Source organism: Sus scrofa, chromosome 2 (assembly GCF_054392235.1).
Source record: "Sus scrofa isolate SSC_HxYL_T2T_F1_AM1 chromosome 2, Sscrofa_HxYL_maternal_Yorkshire_Landrace_v2.0, whole genome shotgun sequence".
In the NCBI taxonomy this organism is placed as follows: Eukaryota; Metazoa; Chordata; class Mammalia; order Artiodactyla; family Suidae; genus Sus; species Sus scrofa.
In genome coordinates this window covers 51,865,366-51,880,236 of record NC_139384.1, presented here as the reverse complement: position 1 = coordinate 51,880,236, position 14,871 = coordinate 51,865,366, and the positions used below count along the sequence as shown (strand labels likewise).

General features: G+C 45.8%; 1 protein-coding gene across 7 annotated transcripts in view; it reads right to left on the bottom strand.

Moving 5' to 3' along the window:
* IRAG1 (inositol 1,4,5-triphosphate receptor associated 1) overlaps window positions 1–14,644 on the bottom strand; it is a 184,979-nt gene extending 170,335 nt beyond the window's left edge. For all 7 annotated transcript variants that reach the window (XM_013994558.3, XM_085012021.1, XM_085012020.1 and 4 more), the window contains exons 1-2: window positions 14,195–14,644; window positions 12,005–12,222 (exon numbers count right to left, since the gene is read on the bottom strand). In XM_013994558.3, the coding sequence (XP_013850012.1) occupies window positions 12,005–12,031 (27 nt within the window). In that variant the 5' untranslated portion in view covers window positions 12,032–12,222; window positions 14,195–14,644. The remainder of the gene's footprint in view (window positions 1–12,004; window positions 12,223–14,194) is intronic.
* Between the last annotated feature and the right edge of the window lie 227 nt (window positions 14,645–14,871).

The following is a 14,871-nucleotide window of genomic DNA, read 5'->3' as shown; positions in this document are numbered from 1 at the left end:
TGGGTTAAAAGATCCAGCGTTGCCGTGAGCTGTGGTGTGGGTCGAAGATGTGGCTTGGATCCCATGCTTCTGTGGCTGTGGTGTAGGCTGGCAGCTGTAGCTCTGATTTGACCCCTACTCTGGGAAGCGGAAGGCACAGCCCAAAAAAAAAAAAAAAAAAAGATTAATTATGCTTAATGCCCATCCCAACCTCCTTGGGGTGTTTCCTGTACTACAGCAGCTAAGATAAAACTACATTTCCCAGACTTCCTTGCTGGCTACATTCCGGATAGGATTGAGGTTAGAGGCACAGGAGCAAGATTTGGGGGCAGGAGTCAGGCATGAGCCAAGTTCTCATCCTTTCTGCTATTTCTGCTGACAAGTCCCCATGGAGGGGTTTGCTTTTTCTACGCCCCATGAAAAAGCAGTGGCCCCAGGTTTTGCTCATTGGTATCCAGAGAAAGGAGGAAGGGATATTCTTTTGCTAGTGAGACTGTGGTCAGTGTGGCATGCTTCTGGAGCGGCAGCTGTGTGCTTCCTGAAAATGCTCAGGCCTTCCAGAACCTCTTCTCCAGTTGTAGCAAGAGGACTCAGAACAGGGACAGCTTTTCTCAAACTTACCCTCCCATGCGTGCTCCTCTGGGGGCTCCCTCAACTTCAGCTCTTTCATATCCTTAAATGAGCAAGGGTCCACCCTTTTGCAAAGACTCAGAGGTGATCTTACTTTGGAAAGTGCCAGAATCTTGGAGCCTGAACTACAACTGGGAGTGAAGCCATTTCATTTTAACAACCAATCATTCCAAGTTAAAAACCATAAAATGGCAAGAAAAACTTAAGCTGGTCCTCTCCAGTCTTTTCCCATCTCCCTCACTGAAACCATCCCTATATGCAAAGTTGTCAGCCAAATGGATGTGTCACTGGATGCATTCAAAAGATAAATGTGGGATCTTTAGAAAGTCTATAAACTCAACAGTTCTCAGGAAGCGGCTTTACTTCACTGATGTTCATCTGTGGTTTTTTTTTTTCTTTTGTCTTTTTAGGGCCTCATTTGTGGCATATGGAGGTTCCCAGGCTAGGGGCCTACACCACAGCTACAGCAATGCCAGATCCTTAACCCACTGAGTGAAGCCAGGGATCAAACCCACGTCCTCGTGGATGTTAGTCGGGTTCGTTAACCACTGAGCCATGATGGTAACTCCTACCCATGGTGTCTGGGCTTAGGTGTGCAGTTAGAGAAGAGCTGATCTTCCCCTATCATGGGCTGCAGAGACACTTACTGTGAGGCAATTTTTTTTAATCTTTATTTTTTATAATGATTTATATTTTTTCTACTATAGTTGGTTTACAGTGTTCTGCCAATTTTCTACTGTACAGAAAAGTGACCCAGTCATACATACATACATTCTTTTTCTCATATTATCCACCATCATGCTCCATCACAGGTGACTATAGTTCCCAGTGCTAGACAGCAGGATTTCATTGCTTATCCACTCCAAATGCAATAGTTCGCATCTATTAACCCCAGATTCCCGATCCATCCCACTCCCTCCCCCACCCCCTTGGCAACCACAAGTCTGTTCTCCAAGTCCATGAGTTTCTTTTCTGCTGAATTGTTCATTTATGGCATATATTAGCTTCCAGATATAAGTAATATCATACAGTATTTGTCTTTCTCTCTCTGACTTACTTCACTCAGTATGAGAGTCTCTAGTTCCATCCATGTTGGGGCAAATGGCATTATTTTGTTCTTTTTTATGGCCTAATATTATTCCATTGTGTATATATACCATATCTTCTTAATTCATTCATCTGTTGATGGACATTTAGGTTGTTTCTATGTCTCGGCTATTGTGAATAGCACTGCAATGAACATACGCACGTGTCTTTTGCAAAAAGTTTTGCAGAAAGTTTTGTGCAGATATGTGCCCAAGAGTGGAATTGCTGGGTCATATGGTAGTTCTATATTTAGTTTTCTGAGGTACCTCCATACTGTTTTCCATAGTGGCTGTACCAATTTACATTCCCACCAACAGTGTAGTAGGAGGGTTCCCTTTTCTCCACAACCCCTCCAGCACTTGTTATTTGTGGACTCATTAATGATGGCCATTCTGACTGGTGTAAGGTGGTATCTCATAGTAGTTTTGATTGGCATTTCTCTAATAACCAGTGATGTTGAGCACTTTTCATGTGCTTGTTGTCCATCTGTTGCTGGTTTTTTGCTGTTGAGTTGTATAAGTTGTTTGTATATTTTGGAGATTAAACCCTTGTCAGTTTCATCTCTTGAAACTATTTTCTCCCATTCTGTGTGATAGAGTTTTTACTGATCTTGTCTTCATTCATTAATGCACCAACATCACCTGCCAGTTTAGGAGAGAGCTGATCTTCCCCCAGTCCTGGGCTGCAGAGACACTGACTTGTGATGGAGTTTTTATTGCTCTTGTCCTCTATCATTAATGCACCAACATCACATTCCAGTTTCCACAGGGCTCTCGCATCCCCACAGTCTCTCCCACTGTTCACGCGTGCGTGCGCACACACCCACAAACACCCACAAACACACACAAACACACCACTCCAGATACTCTTCAGAGACTGACATCCCCACGCTCATTTGATAAATATTTATAGCTTAAGAGACAATAGGCTGGAAAGCCCACAGTGGCCATGGATCCTACCCACAGTGGGACTCGCCTGATATCAGCTTGGCTGGTGAACCTCTCCGACAGCAGGGCAAGGCATTCTGGGCAAGAGGCAATAAACACACACTGCTTGCCTAAGCCCTTAATTGACAGAATCATGAAACCAGAAACTGAGTCTAGGTGTCCTGTGTAGCCTGTGAGCCTTAGATCTCCATGGGTGCTCAGCCTCAGTGGGAGACAAGCATGAGGATAACAGGGATTTCACTTTCAAAAAAAATGGTGCCTTTTAAAAAAAATTTTTAGGGCCATACCCATGGTATATGGAGGTTCCCAAGCTAGGGGTCGAACTGGAGCTGCAGCTGCTGGCCTATGCCACAGTCACAGCAACACCAGATCTGAGCCGTGTCTGTGACCTACCCTGCAGCTCATAGCAATGCCAGATCCTTTAACCCACTGAGCAAGGCCAGGGATCGAACCTGCATCCTCATGGATACTAGTTGGGTTCCTAACCTGCTGAGCCCTAAAAAAGACTCTTTTTTGAACTGCAGTAAAGAGTCTGTGTCCTGGACTTCCCATTGTGGCTCAGTGGTAACCGAACCCAACTAGTATCCATGAGATGTGGGTTTGATCCCTGGCCTTGCTCAGTGAGTTAAGGATCCAGCACTGTCATGAACTGCAATGTAGGTCACAGATGCAGCTTGGATTGGCAGCTGCAGCTCTGATTCGACCCCCAGCCTGGTAAGTTCCATATGCTGTGGGTAAGGCCCTAAAAGACAAAAAAAAAAAAGAGTTAGTGTCCAGATGATCCCAAAAGACCTCCTTATGCAGCTTCTAAACACTTTCTAGATCCTGGGCACCTTTCAGAATGTGATTAAAGTTCTGGCTACTCTCCCCAGAAAAAAATGCATACTGGCCCATACATACAACACTGTGCATGTAGTAACTTCAAAGACAGGTCTTCCAGAAGCTAAGAGTCTCACAAAGAAAGTAAACAAATAAAAATGCATATAAATATAGATGACCAAGTGACAGATGCTCTGAAGGATTGTGGCACTTAAGTGTTTTGAGAGTTCATGGGGAGAGCTATAAGGTAAAGAGCCACGCCGGATACGAAGGAACCAGTCCAAAATAAATTCCTGCATCCTCCAGACTCTGCTGAGGGCCCCTGCACCTTGATGTCCAAGTGAGGAGGCCTGGGCTAAGGAGTCCCACACCTTCCCCAGGATTTCTGCTGGGTCCCTGTGGGGGCCTCGGTCTCCCAGCCCTCAAAATTCTAGCTTCCAGAGTTTCCATCATGGCTCAGTGGTTAACAAACCCAACTAACATCCATGAGAACTCAGGTTCCAGCCCTGGTCTCACTCAGTGGGTTAAGGATCTGGCATTGCCATGAGCCAGATGCAGTTTGATTCCCGCATTGCTGCGTCTGTGGCGTAGGCTGGCAGCTATAGCTCCAATTCGACCTCTAGCCTTGGAACTTCCATATGCTGTGGGTGCAGCCCTCAAAAGACAAAACAAAACAAAACAAAACAAACAAAAAACCCCACAATTCTCGCTTCCCCATGCGCCACTTCTGTTCCCGTACAACATCCTCCCCAACATGAAGTTCCGTCACTCCTTTGGCTTTCACAATAGAAAAATTTGATCTCACCAAGCATACATACATACAGGTATTGCTTTGAGGGTGGGTTATTCCCCATGGTATACAGAGGTCCTCAGCCCAGGGATGGACCCCACGCCACAGCAGTAACAAGAGCCACAGCAGGAGTTCCCGTCGTGGCGCAGTGGTTAACGAATCCGACTAGGAACCGTGAGGTTTGGGGTTTGATCCCTGCCCTTGCTCAGGGGGTTTAGGATCTGGTGTTGCCGTGAGCTGTGGTATAGGTCGCAGACATGGCTTGGATCCCTCATTGCTGTGGCTCTGGCGTAGGCCAGTGGCTACAGCTCCGATTAGACCCCTAGCCTGGGAACCTCCATATGCCATGGGAGCAGCCCTAGAAAAAGGTAAAAAGACCAAAAAAAAAAAAAAAAAAATGAGCCACGGCAATGATAACATTGGATCCTTAACCCACAGAGCCACCTGGGAACTCCATATACACAGAGATTTTACAAAATATGGGAGAACTGGTCCTGGTAAAAGGTCATGTGACAAAGCACTTGGCCTTCTGCCATCCACTGAGTACCTGGGCCTTCTCTCTACACTTTGGTCTCTTTCCCACTCTTTTTCAAAAGCAGCTTGGAAGGTTCCGAGCCTTTGCGTCAGCTGACTCCTAGGGTGGGTCGAGGGTTGGTGAGGGAGGAGAACTATCCCGGCTCCAAGGACTGACCAAGGCAGTCTTCCAAAGCACACCCACAGCGCCTTCTCCAAGAGCAATTCGGCAATAAAAGTCTCTCTGTCCCATTTGCATTGGTGAGTTGCAGAGCAGAAAATCCACTCCAGGCCCATGAAGCAAGAAAGGATTTATGACAGGATATTAAGTGTCATCCAAAGCTACTAGGAGGAATTTAGAAACGACTTTAGGTTGAGCTTTCAGAAAAGCTTTCCAAAGAAGATCTGGGCCACCAAGGAAGCTGCTCACACACAAACCATCACTGTTCCTACGACCAGGGCCACCAGCAAAATGCATGATCTTGGCCTCCCAATATCCATGAGGCTCGTAACGGGACAGCAGATATCCGCTTGTGCCACCAGAGAAGGTCAGTCAGTCCCTCAAATGCCAGCACGAAGAGCAGGAGCAGCGGAAAGGTCACTTTGCTGTACAGCAGAAATTGACAGATATTATAAGTCAACTATACTTTGGAGCTCTTGTTGTGGTGCAGTGGAGATGAATCCGACTAGTATCCATGAGGATTCGGGTTCAATCACTGGCCTCGCTCAGTGGGTCGGGGATCTGGTGTTACTGTGAGCTGTGGTGTAGGTCGCAGTCTCAGCTCAGATCTGGCATTGCTGTGACTGTGGTGTAGGCCAGCAGCTGCATCTCTGATTCGACCCCTACACTAGGAACCTCCATATGCTGCAGGTGTGGCCCTAAAAAGCAAAATTTTAAAAAAGTCAACTATAGTTTTAAAAATTTAGGAGATCTCCTGGTGGCTCAGTGGGTTAAGAATCCAACTAGTATCCATGAGGATGAGGGTTTGATCCCTGGCCTTGCTCAGTGAGTTAAGGATCCGGTGTTGCCATGAGCTATAGTGTAGGTCACAGACATGGCTCAGCTCTCATGCTGCTGTGGCTATGGCATAGACTGGCAGCTAAAGCTCCCATTCAACCCCTAGCCTGGGAACCTCCATATGCCGTGGGTGCGGCCCTAAAAAGCCAAAAAAAAAGGATCCAGCATTGCTGCAAGCTGCGACATAGGTGTTGCAGCTCAGATCTGGCTTTGCTGTGGCTGAGGCATAGGCTAGCAGCTGCACTCTGATTCGACCACTAGCCTGGGACCATCCATATGCTTCATGAAGGGCCCTAAAAAGACAAAAAATAAAATAATAATAATAATAAACTATCATAATTAAAAACTGTCTTACCCAATTAAAAAAAAAAAAAAAAAAAAAAAGACAGCGTCTGCCTGGCTTCTGCCCAGATTGCCCACAAGTGCACCTGAGGGCTGAGCCTTAATTACCTCCCGATTGCATGGGCCTCTGGGAAATGCAGTTGTTAGCATTCCAACCTTTGTAATAGTGGACAGTCCACTGGAAAGCAGATGGAATGAAGGTTGAATGGCAATCGACTGTGTGTATATATACCATGGCGGGTTATTTTGATTGAGGGGAGAGAGGAAGGCCTCTATTATATACTAGGTAATTTATATCCATCGCTTATTTAATTCCTACACCACACTACGAGTAGGTATTATCGTCACATTAAAGGTCTGAGAACTGAGGTTAATAGTGGATACTTTAGTTGCCCAGTTCACATCAGCACAGATGTCTCCTGGGATAGTAGGAAAAATCACACCCCCACTCTCAGAGCTCATACAAGTTAAGGAAAGGTCAACAGAAGGGTTCATCCATCAGAAATCCCACATGTCCTCCTGCCCAGTCTCCCCTTGATGTCCTCTGTGCACAAGCTCCTCCTATCTTGATCAGCATTCACTGCCACCCATGACCCCAGGAACTCCCTCATCTGCTGGCTTTAGCCTGGGGCTGTCATTCCAGGCAATGCTCTGCTGGACTGATGTAGCCGCTGCCCCCTTCTGGAAGTACATAGGCTATGTTTAAGCTCCCTTTCTCTTGAAGAAATCTTTCACTACCTCTTCCAACATCAAGGTCAATTCTGGAGCAGGGGGGCACTCTGACTCGAACTCTCATCCTTGCAATGTGAGCCACACACCCTGTGTGCCCTTCTCCTTGGCCTGGAGGTCACTGGGGGCACAAGTCGAAGGAGGCACTCGCTCTATGACTCATTCAAGGACAAGGTCAATACCCAGCACATGTGTCTCCCTAAACATTTGAACAGTCAGTGCCTTACTTGCCTCACCTTAGCTCCAGCCGGCTCCCAGGGAGACCAGTCTACACTCCTCCCCACCCTTGGCAATCTGGAAACAGCTCCTGACCAGACACAAAGGTAAAATGTCCTACCATCTCCAGCTTGATTCCCAGGTAGATGTCAGAGGGGGAACCAGGCTCTCTGAAAGCCAACCCTTCTCTGCCCTGCTTCCTTAATTCCATAGTCTTAAATAAACAGAAGTAGTTTGTATTGTGTACTTCTTAATCCCCTAAGCCTATCTTGCCCCTCTTAAGTATAAAACAGGGAAGCGATAAGGATATATTGTGCAACACAGAAAATATAGTCCACATTTTATAATAACTTTTTTTAAAAAAATGGAAGTTGTAGTTCTTTTTTAAAATAAATTGTTAACCTTTAAAAATTGTCAGTCACTGCACTGGGAGCTATATCTAGTCAGTCATGATGGAGCATGGTAGAGGATAACGTAAGAAAAAGAATGTATATACGCATGTGTGACTGGGTCACTTTGCTGTACACTAGAAAATTGACAGAACACTGTAAACCAACTATAATGGAAAAAAATAAAAATCCTTTTTTTGTGTGTGAATGTTTTTAGGGCCGCACCCATGGCACATGGAGGTTCCCAGGCTAGGGGTCTAATTGGAGTTGTAGCCGCCAGCCTACACCACAGCCACAGCAACATGGGATCCGAGCCACATCTGCAACCTACACCACAGCTCACGGTGGCACCGGATCCTTAACCCACTGAGTGAGGCCAGGGATCAAACCTGCATCCTCATGGATGCTAGTCAGGTTGGTTAACCGCTGAGCCACGACAGGAACTCCTAAGAATCATTTTTAAAAAGTTGTCCATCACTATGTTGTACATCTGAAACTTACATCATATTGTACATTTCACTATACCTCAATTTTTAAAAAATGAAATCAAAAATAAACAGCTGTATTAAAATCCCTCTGTGCTGATGTTTAAAGTTAACTGTTTTTTTTTTAATCTTTTTTTTGATAGGCAAGAAATAGATTTATTAAGATAGGATGCTTGTGAGAGATGCAAGCACGGGCAGAGATGCTGCTCTTTGGTCTTATGGAGTTAGAAGCTCCTCGTTTTCACACCAGTAGGCAGTGCAAGAGGGAGACAGGGCTAAGCTCAACCTACTTTCCACCAACTTGCTCGCAAAGGGGGCAAAGGAAGAAAAGCACGTGGCAAAAATAGATTAGATGGCATCAAAAGTTAAAATGTCTGTGCATCAAAGGACACAATTAACAGAGTGAAAAAGCAACCCACAGAATGGAAGAAACTATTTGTAAATCACATACTATCTGATAGAGTTAATAAACAGAATATATAAAGCACTCATACAGCCTGACAACAACAAAGATAAACAACCTCATTTAAAAGTCAGCAAAGGGGAGTTCCCATTGTGGCTCAGGGGGGTAAGAACCTGACTGGTATCCATGAGGATACCAGTTGATCCCTGGCCCTGCTCAGAGTGTTAAGGATCCAGTATTGCTGGGCTGTGGTGTAGGCCCATAGCTGTATTTCTGATTCTACCCCTAGCTTGGGGACTTCCATATGCCATGGGTGTAACCTTAAAAAAATAATAACAAATAAATAAATAAAATAAAAGTGGGCAAAGGACTTGAATAGATATTTATGCAAAGATACGTAATTGGCCAATAGTCACATGTAAGGATGCACAACACCACTAATCCTTAGGGAAATACAAATCAAAACCACAATGAGACACCATCTCATATCCATTAAGATAATTAACTTTAGGCAGAGCTTCTGTGCCTGCCCGCTTGCATCTCTCACAAGCGTCCTATCTGAATAAATCTATTTCTTGCCTATCAAAAAAAAGGATTAAAAAAAAGACAGTTAACTTTAAAAAAACGAACAACAAAAAAGCCACAAAAAATAAGTGTTTAGCAAAGGGGCAGAGAAATTAGAATCCTTGTGCACTGCTCATGGGAAGGTAAAAGAGCACAGCCACTATAGTAACAGTATGGCAGGTCCTCAAAAAATTACAAATAGAATTACCATATGATCCAGTAATTCCACTTCCAGGTATATACACAAAGGAATTAAAAGCAGGGTCTTGAAGAGACATTTGCATTTGCACACCCATGTTCATAGTGGCATTACTCACAATAGCCAAAAAGTGGAAGCAACCCAAGTCTCCGCTGATGCATGAACGGATAAACAAAATGTGGTGTATTCATACAGTAGAATATTATTTAGTCTTTTTTTTCTAATTCTTGTTAGGGCTGCACTCGCAACATATGGAGGTTCCCAGGCTAGGGAGCTTTAGCTGCTGGCCTACACCATAGCCACAGCAACAGCTGGATCCTTAACCCACTGAGCAAGGCCAGAGATCGAACCTGCGTCCTCACGGATGCTAGTCAGATTCCTTAACTGCCGAGCCACTATGGGATCTCCTATTCAGCCTTTAAAAGGAATGAAATTCTGAAACAGGCTACAACGTGGACGGACCTTGAGGATGTTATGCTAAGCGAAATAAGCCAGTCACAAAAAGACAAATTCTGGGAGTTCCCGTCATGGCGCAGTGGTTAACGAATCCGACTAGGAACCATGAGGTTGCGGGTTTGGTTCCTGGCCTTGCTCAGTGGGTTAAAGGATCCGGCGTTGCCGTGAGCTGTGGTGTAGGTTGCAGACGCGGCTCAGATCCCGCATTGCTATGACTCTGGCAGAGGCCAGTGGCTACAGCTGTGATTAGACCCCTAGCCTGGGAACCTCCATATGCCGAGGGAGCGGACCTAGAAAAGGCAAAAAGACAAAAAAAAAAAAAAAAAAAAAGACAAATTCTGTATGATTCTACCTACCTAGAGTGATCAAACTCATAGAGACAGGATGCATAGAGACTCAAAGAAGGGTGGCTCAGGAGCTTGTGAGGGGGGTAGTGGAGAATGAGGAGTTTAATGGGTAGAGAGTTTCAGTTTTAAGAGATGAAAAGAATTCTGGAGATTTTTTTGTTTTGTTTTGCTTCTTAGAGCCGAACCCAAGGCATATGGAGGTTCCCAGGCTAGGGGTCAAATTAGAGAGAGCTATAGCTGCCAGCCTAAGCCACAGCAACAGCAACGCCAGATCTGAGCTGCTTCTGTGACTTAGACCACAGCTCACGGCAACCCCAGATCCCCAATCCACTGAGCAAAACCAGGGATCAAACCCAAATCCTCATGGATACTAGTCAGATTTTTTTCTGCTGCGCCACGACAGAAACTCCTGAAGATTTTTTTTGCACAACAAATAATGAATATACCTAACACTATTCAACTATACACTTAAAAATTGTGAAGACAATAGATTTTATGTCATGTACGTCTTACCACAATTAAAACTTAAAAAAAAATTTTTTTTGTCTTTCGTCTTTTTAGGCCACCCCCTCGGCATGTGGAGATTCCAGGCTAGAGGTCTAATCAGAGCTGCAGTCGCCGGCATACACCACAGCCACAGTAATGCGTAATCTGAGCCACTTCTGCGACCTACACCACAGCTCAGGGCAACGCTGGATCCTTAATCCACTGAGCAAGGTCAGGGATCAAACCCACAATCTCATGGTTACTAGTCAGATTCATTAACCACTGAGCCACGATAGGAACTCCTTTTTTAATTTTCAAATAAGAAAAGCATTGTGGCTGAGCTGCCTTCCTCTCCTCTATATTATACAGTGTTTGAACACAACAACTTGGATGAGAAGTGGCCTTTAGAAGATATGCCTAAGTCTGCAGAGCACTATGTATTTTAATATAGAATGGTAACTGCTACCATTGGGGGGGGGGTGGAAAGCAAGCACTGCGCTAAGTGCTATTCTTGCGTTTTCTTTCTTTCTTTTTTTTTTTTTTTTTTCTTTTTAAGGCTGCACCTGCAGCTTATGGAAGTTCCCCGGCTAGGGGTTAAATCAGAGCTGCAATGAGGCCCATGCCACAGCCACAGCAATGCCAGATCCTTAACCCTTAACCCACTAAGTGAGGCCAGGGATTGAATCCACATCCTCGCAGAGACTACGTTGGGTCCTTAAACCTGCTGAGCCACAAGGGGAACCCTCTTGTGGTTTCTTATTTAACTCACATGAACACTCTTGGGAGTAGGTCTCAGTATTAGGAATGAAACTCAGCTTCAGTGCCTTAGGAAACTCAACAAGAGTTCATGGAGCAAGCACATCAGTGGCCCTGAGACCTGACCCTGGGTCCAGCTGTGCTCCAAGGCTGTGTGCCCAGCCACCCCTGCCTCCTGGCAGAGGCTGACTTTTCTTTCTTTCTTTTTTTTTTTTTTTTTTTTTTTGTCTTTTTATCTTTTTAGGGCCACACCCGCAGCACATGGAAGTTCCCAGGCTAGGGGTCCAATCAGAGTTGTAGCCACTGGCCTACACCACAGCCATAGCAACACGGGATCCGAGCCACATCTTCCACCTACACCACAGCTTACGGCAACCCTGGATCCTTAACCCACTGAGTGAGGCCAGGGATCGAACCCAAGTCCTCATGGATGCTAGTCGGATTGATTAAACCCTGAGCCACGAGGGGAACTCCTGAGATTGACTTTTCAAGGTCCATTTTGGCGCTCCTTCTCAGCATGATCAGAACTCTGGTGTAAGAGGTTCTCTCTCCTCCCCCTTCCCACTGCCCGCCCTATGAAATGTTAAATAAAAATATGAGGATATCTTCCCTCTCATCCCTTACAACACCCTCCCCAAGAGGCCCACTGAGACTGAACCACACAGATGAGGTAGCCAGGAGTGTGGTGGGTGTGTGCTGCCCTAAAAGGGAGACCCTGATCTTCAGAGCTAAAGGGCCCTGGGTTGGAAGCCCAGCGTCCTCCCTACGTAGGTAGCTCTTTGACACCGAGCAGGTGACACCCTCTCTGAGCCTCATGCATTATCTGCGAGATGGGGTAAGGGATACTCACCTCTTTGAGGGGCCAAAGGGATGACATGAGTATGTATACAGTGCTTCCTCAGCATCCACAGGAAGTTCCGGGAGCTTCCACAGACACCAAGACCCACAGATGCTCCAGTTGCTTATATAAAATGGTGCAGTACTGGAGTTCCCTGGAAGCCTAGCAATTAAGGATCCAGAGCTGTCACTGCTATGGCTCAGGTTGATGCTGTGGGGCAGGTTTGATCTCTGGCCAAAAAAAAAAAAAAAATGGTGCAGTACATGAATACAGCCAGTCCTTCATATCCATGGATTTCTCATCTATGGATTCATCTAATGTAGGATTATCTGAAGATGCAAAATCCAGTGGATTCAGAGGGCAAACTGAGCATATAAAATTGTTGTCAGCCAAGGTAGCCTGCCCTTTGATATTCAGAAACACTGGCTTGAATCTCATCTCAACCTCTGCCAGGAATGAGGTCCATTTAGAGATTTATTCCTGCACAAATCAGGATTGTGTCACTTTCCTTCAAAGGCAGAGAAGCTCCAATTGGTCTTGGGTTTAATTACTGTTGTCTTCTCTGTTATCCATGAAAATCTCTAAGAACCATTGTGGTCTATCATGGTCATTTTGAGGACAAAGGCCACTGGAGGGGCAGAAAGGAACAGTCTCCCTTAGTAAAGCAGAGGCTAGACCTCTCCCAGGTCTCCCACAGATGACTTCCAGAAGGAGTTGAGCTGTTCTGAGGTGTTTTTTTGTTTGTTTGTTTTTAGGGCCTATGGAGGTTCCCAGAGTAGGGGTCGAATCAGAGCTGTAGCTGCCAGCCTACACCACAGCCACAGCAATGCCAGATCCAAGCCTTATCTGTGACCTACACCACAGCTCACAGCAACACCGGATCCTTAACCTACTGAGCGAGGCCAGGAATCAAACCTGCATCCTCATGGATACTAGTCAGATTCTTAACAACTGAGCCACAATGGGATCTCCTGTTTGAGGTTTTCTTATCTAAGAAACAGAAAACCCAACCTGCAGGCCTTTAAACACCAAGACAACAACTTATCACTTCACAAAATCTGAAGTTCAGAGGCAATGTGGTATTTCAGTATGGGTTGTTCAGAGGCTCCCAAAGTTTGAAGGGCTACACCTCTGTTTGCCTGTGAGTCTCTCCCCTCCCCTTCCCCGTCCCCCTCTCCCTGTCAGCCCTTTCCAAACTTGCCTTTTCTTGGGGTAGCCAGACAGCTGCTGGCAGCTTTCAGGGTGACATGTTTCCTCAATCACAGCTAGTGGACCGATATGCTTGAATGCCCACTCCTAACCATCACTCTGGCCAAGCGAATGCCAAGGGGGTTGGGATTATATTGATGACTTAGGCCAGTTGGAAGCTACCCCTAAAACCTAAAGTTGATTTGATCCTTGGCTTAAATCCACATTGGTTTTATACACAGTGGGAAGGCTACTGGAGAGGCAACAAAATTATCTGCTACAAAAACCCTTTATCTGAGTTCCCTGGTGGCTCAGCAGGTTAAGGATCTGGTGTTGTCACTGCTGTGCTCGGGTTTGATCCCTGGACCTGGGAACTTCTGTGTGCTGCAGGTGCAGCCAAAAAAACAAAAAACCCTTTATCATTGTGGATGCAGGTATGCGGTGTTATGTGTGTGTGTGTGTGTTGATATGTCAGTGTGAGTAAAATGTGCATATGTATGAGTGTGATATGTGTATGTGATGTGTCTGTGTAAGCATGTGTGTGAGATGTGCGTATATAAGCGTATGAGTTCTTGGTAATCACTTTGCAATATAAAGTCAAATCACCCTACTGTGCCCCTTAAACTTATACAATGCTGTATGTCAATCATATCTCAATAAAACTGGAAAAATTAAAAAGCATATGTATTCTGTATGATTGTGTGTATGTATGTGTGTGTAAAATGTGTGTGTGTGTGTGTAGAGCTGAGAAGACCTAGGGCCCAGATTATCATTTGTATTTGGGGGCCTTTCCCTCGGATCTCTGATGCTACCACCTTCATGGCCACTAGGGGGCACTGTGCTCCCCCTTTGACACTGACCAATGTTCGTGCAAAATCCTCTCCTCTGAGTACAGTTGAGAGGTTGGGAATTTTAAACACAACGACACTAACCAAAAATGACAGCAAAGAAATCAATTCAGAGAGCGTAAGAAACATTCAAAGTTACTTCTGACAATGCACATCGAATAATTACCTCCTGTTTTCCCCAAAGCGCTGCCTGCCTTTGAGCCTTCCCAGCTCCTGCCTGGCTGTGACTGAGGAACACCGCCTTATTCCCTGCTTTGCAGAAGAGTCTCCAGGAAACTTGTTCCATTGAAGCCACGGCCAAAATTCCCATCTGTGCTCACCATTTCACCTCCACGCCCTTCCTCCTCACCCCTGCCTCTCCCCCTGCCCCCATCACTGTTCCAGGAGACTCAGCCCTTCCCAACAGCAAGGGCCTCAGTAAAACAGCTTCATTAAACTCTGCGTGGTGGGAAGCAGAGCAATTTAAACAGGTAGAAAGGTGGTCTCGCGCTCTTCATCAGCGCATTTCAGACTCCCAGGAAGGACCAGAAGGTCACCTTCTCCCCAAGCCCTAGCCTAGTGCCTGCTTTAGTCGCCAGGCCTGCTGCCCAGCCCCTCCCCCTTGTACCCCCGCCCTGGCCGGAACCAATCGAGGGCCAGTCAAGAGGAACCAGTCCTGTGCATCCCTCTACTGCCATCTGCTGGGGTCCTGCTTACACAGCCCTGGTGTTTACCAGCAGCTGGGGTCCCCAACTTTTTCACAGTTCCGCTTTGATAGGGCCGCCGCCGTAACTTACCTATATTTTAACCCAACCATGGGTACTCGGATGTTTAAACAATTTTTTAACTTGCAAGGAATTTGAA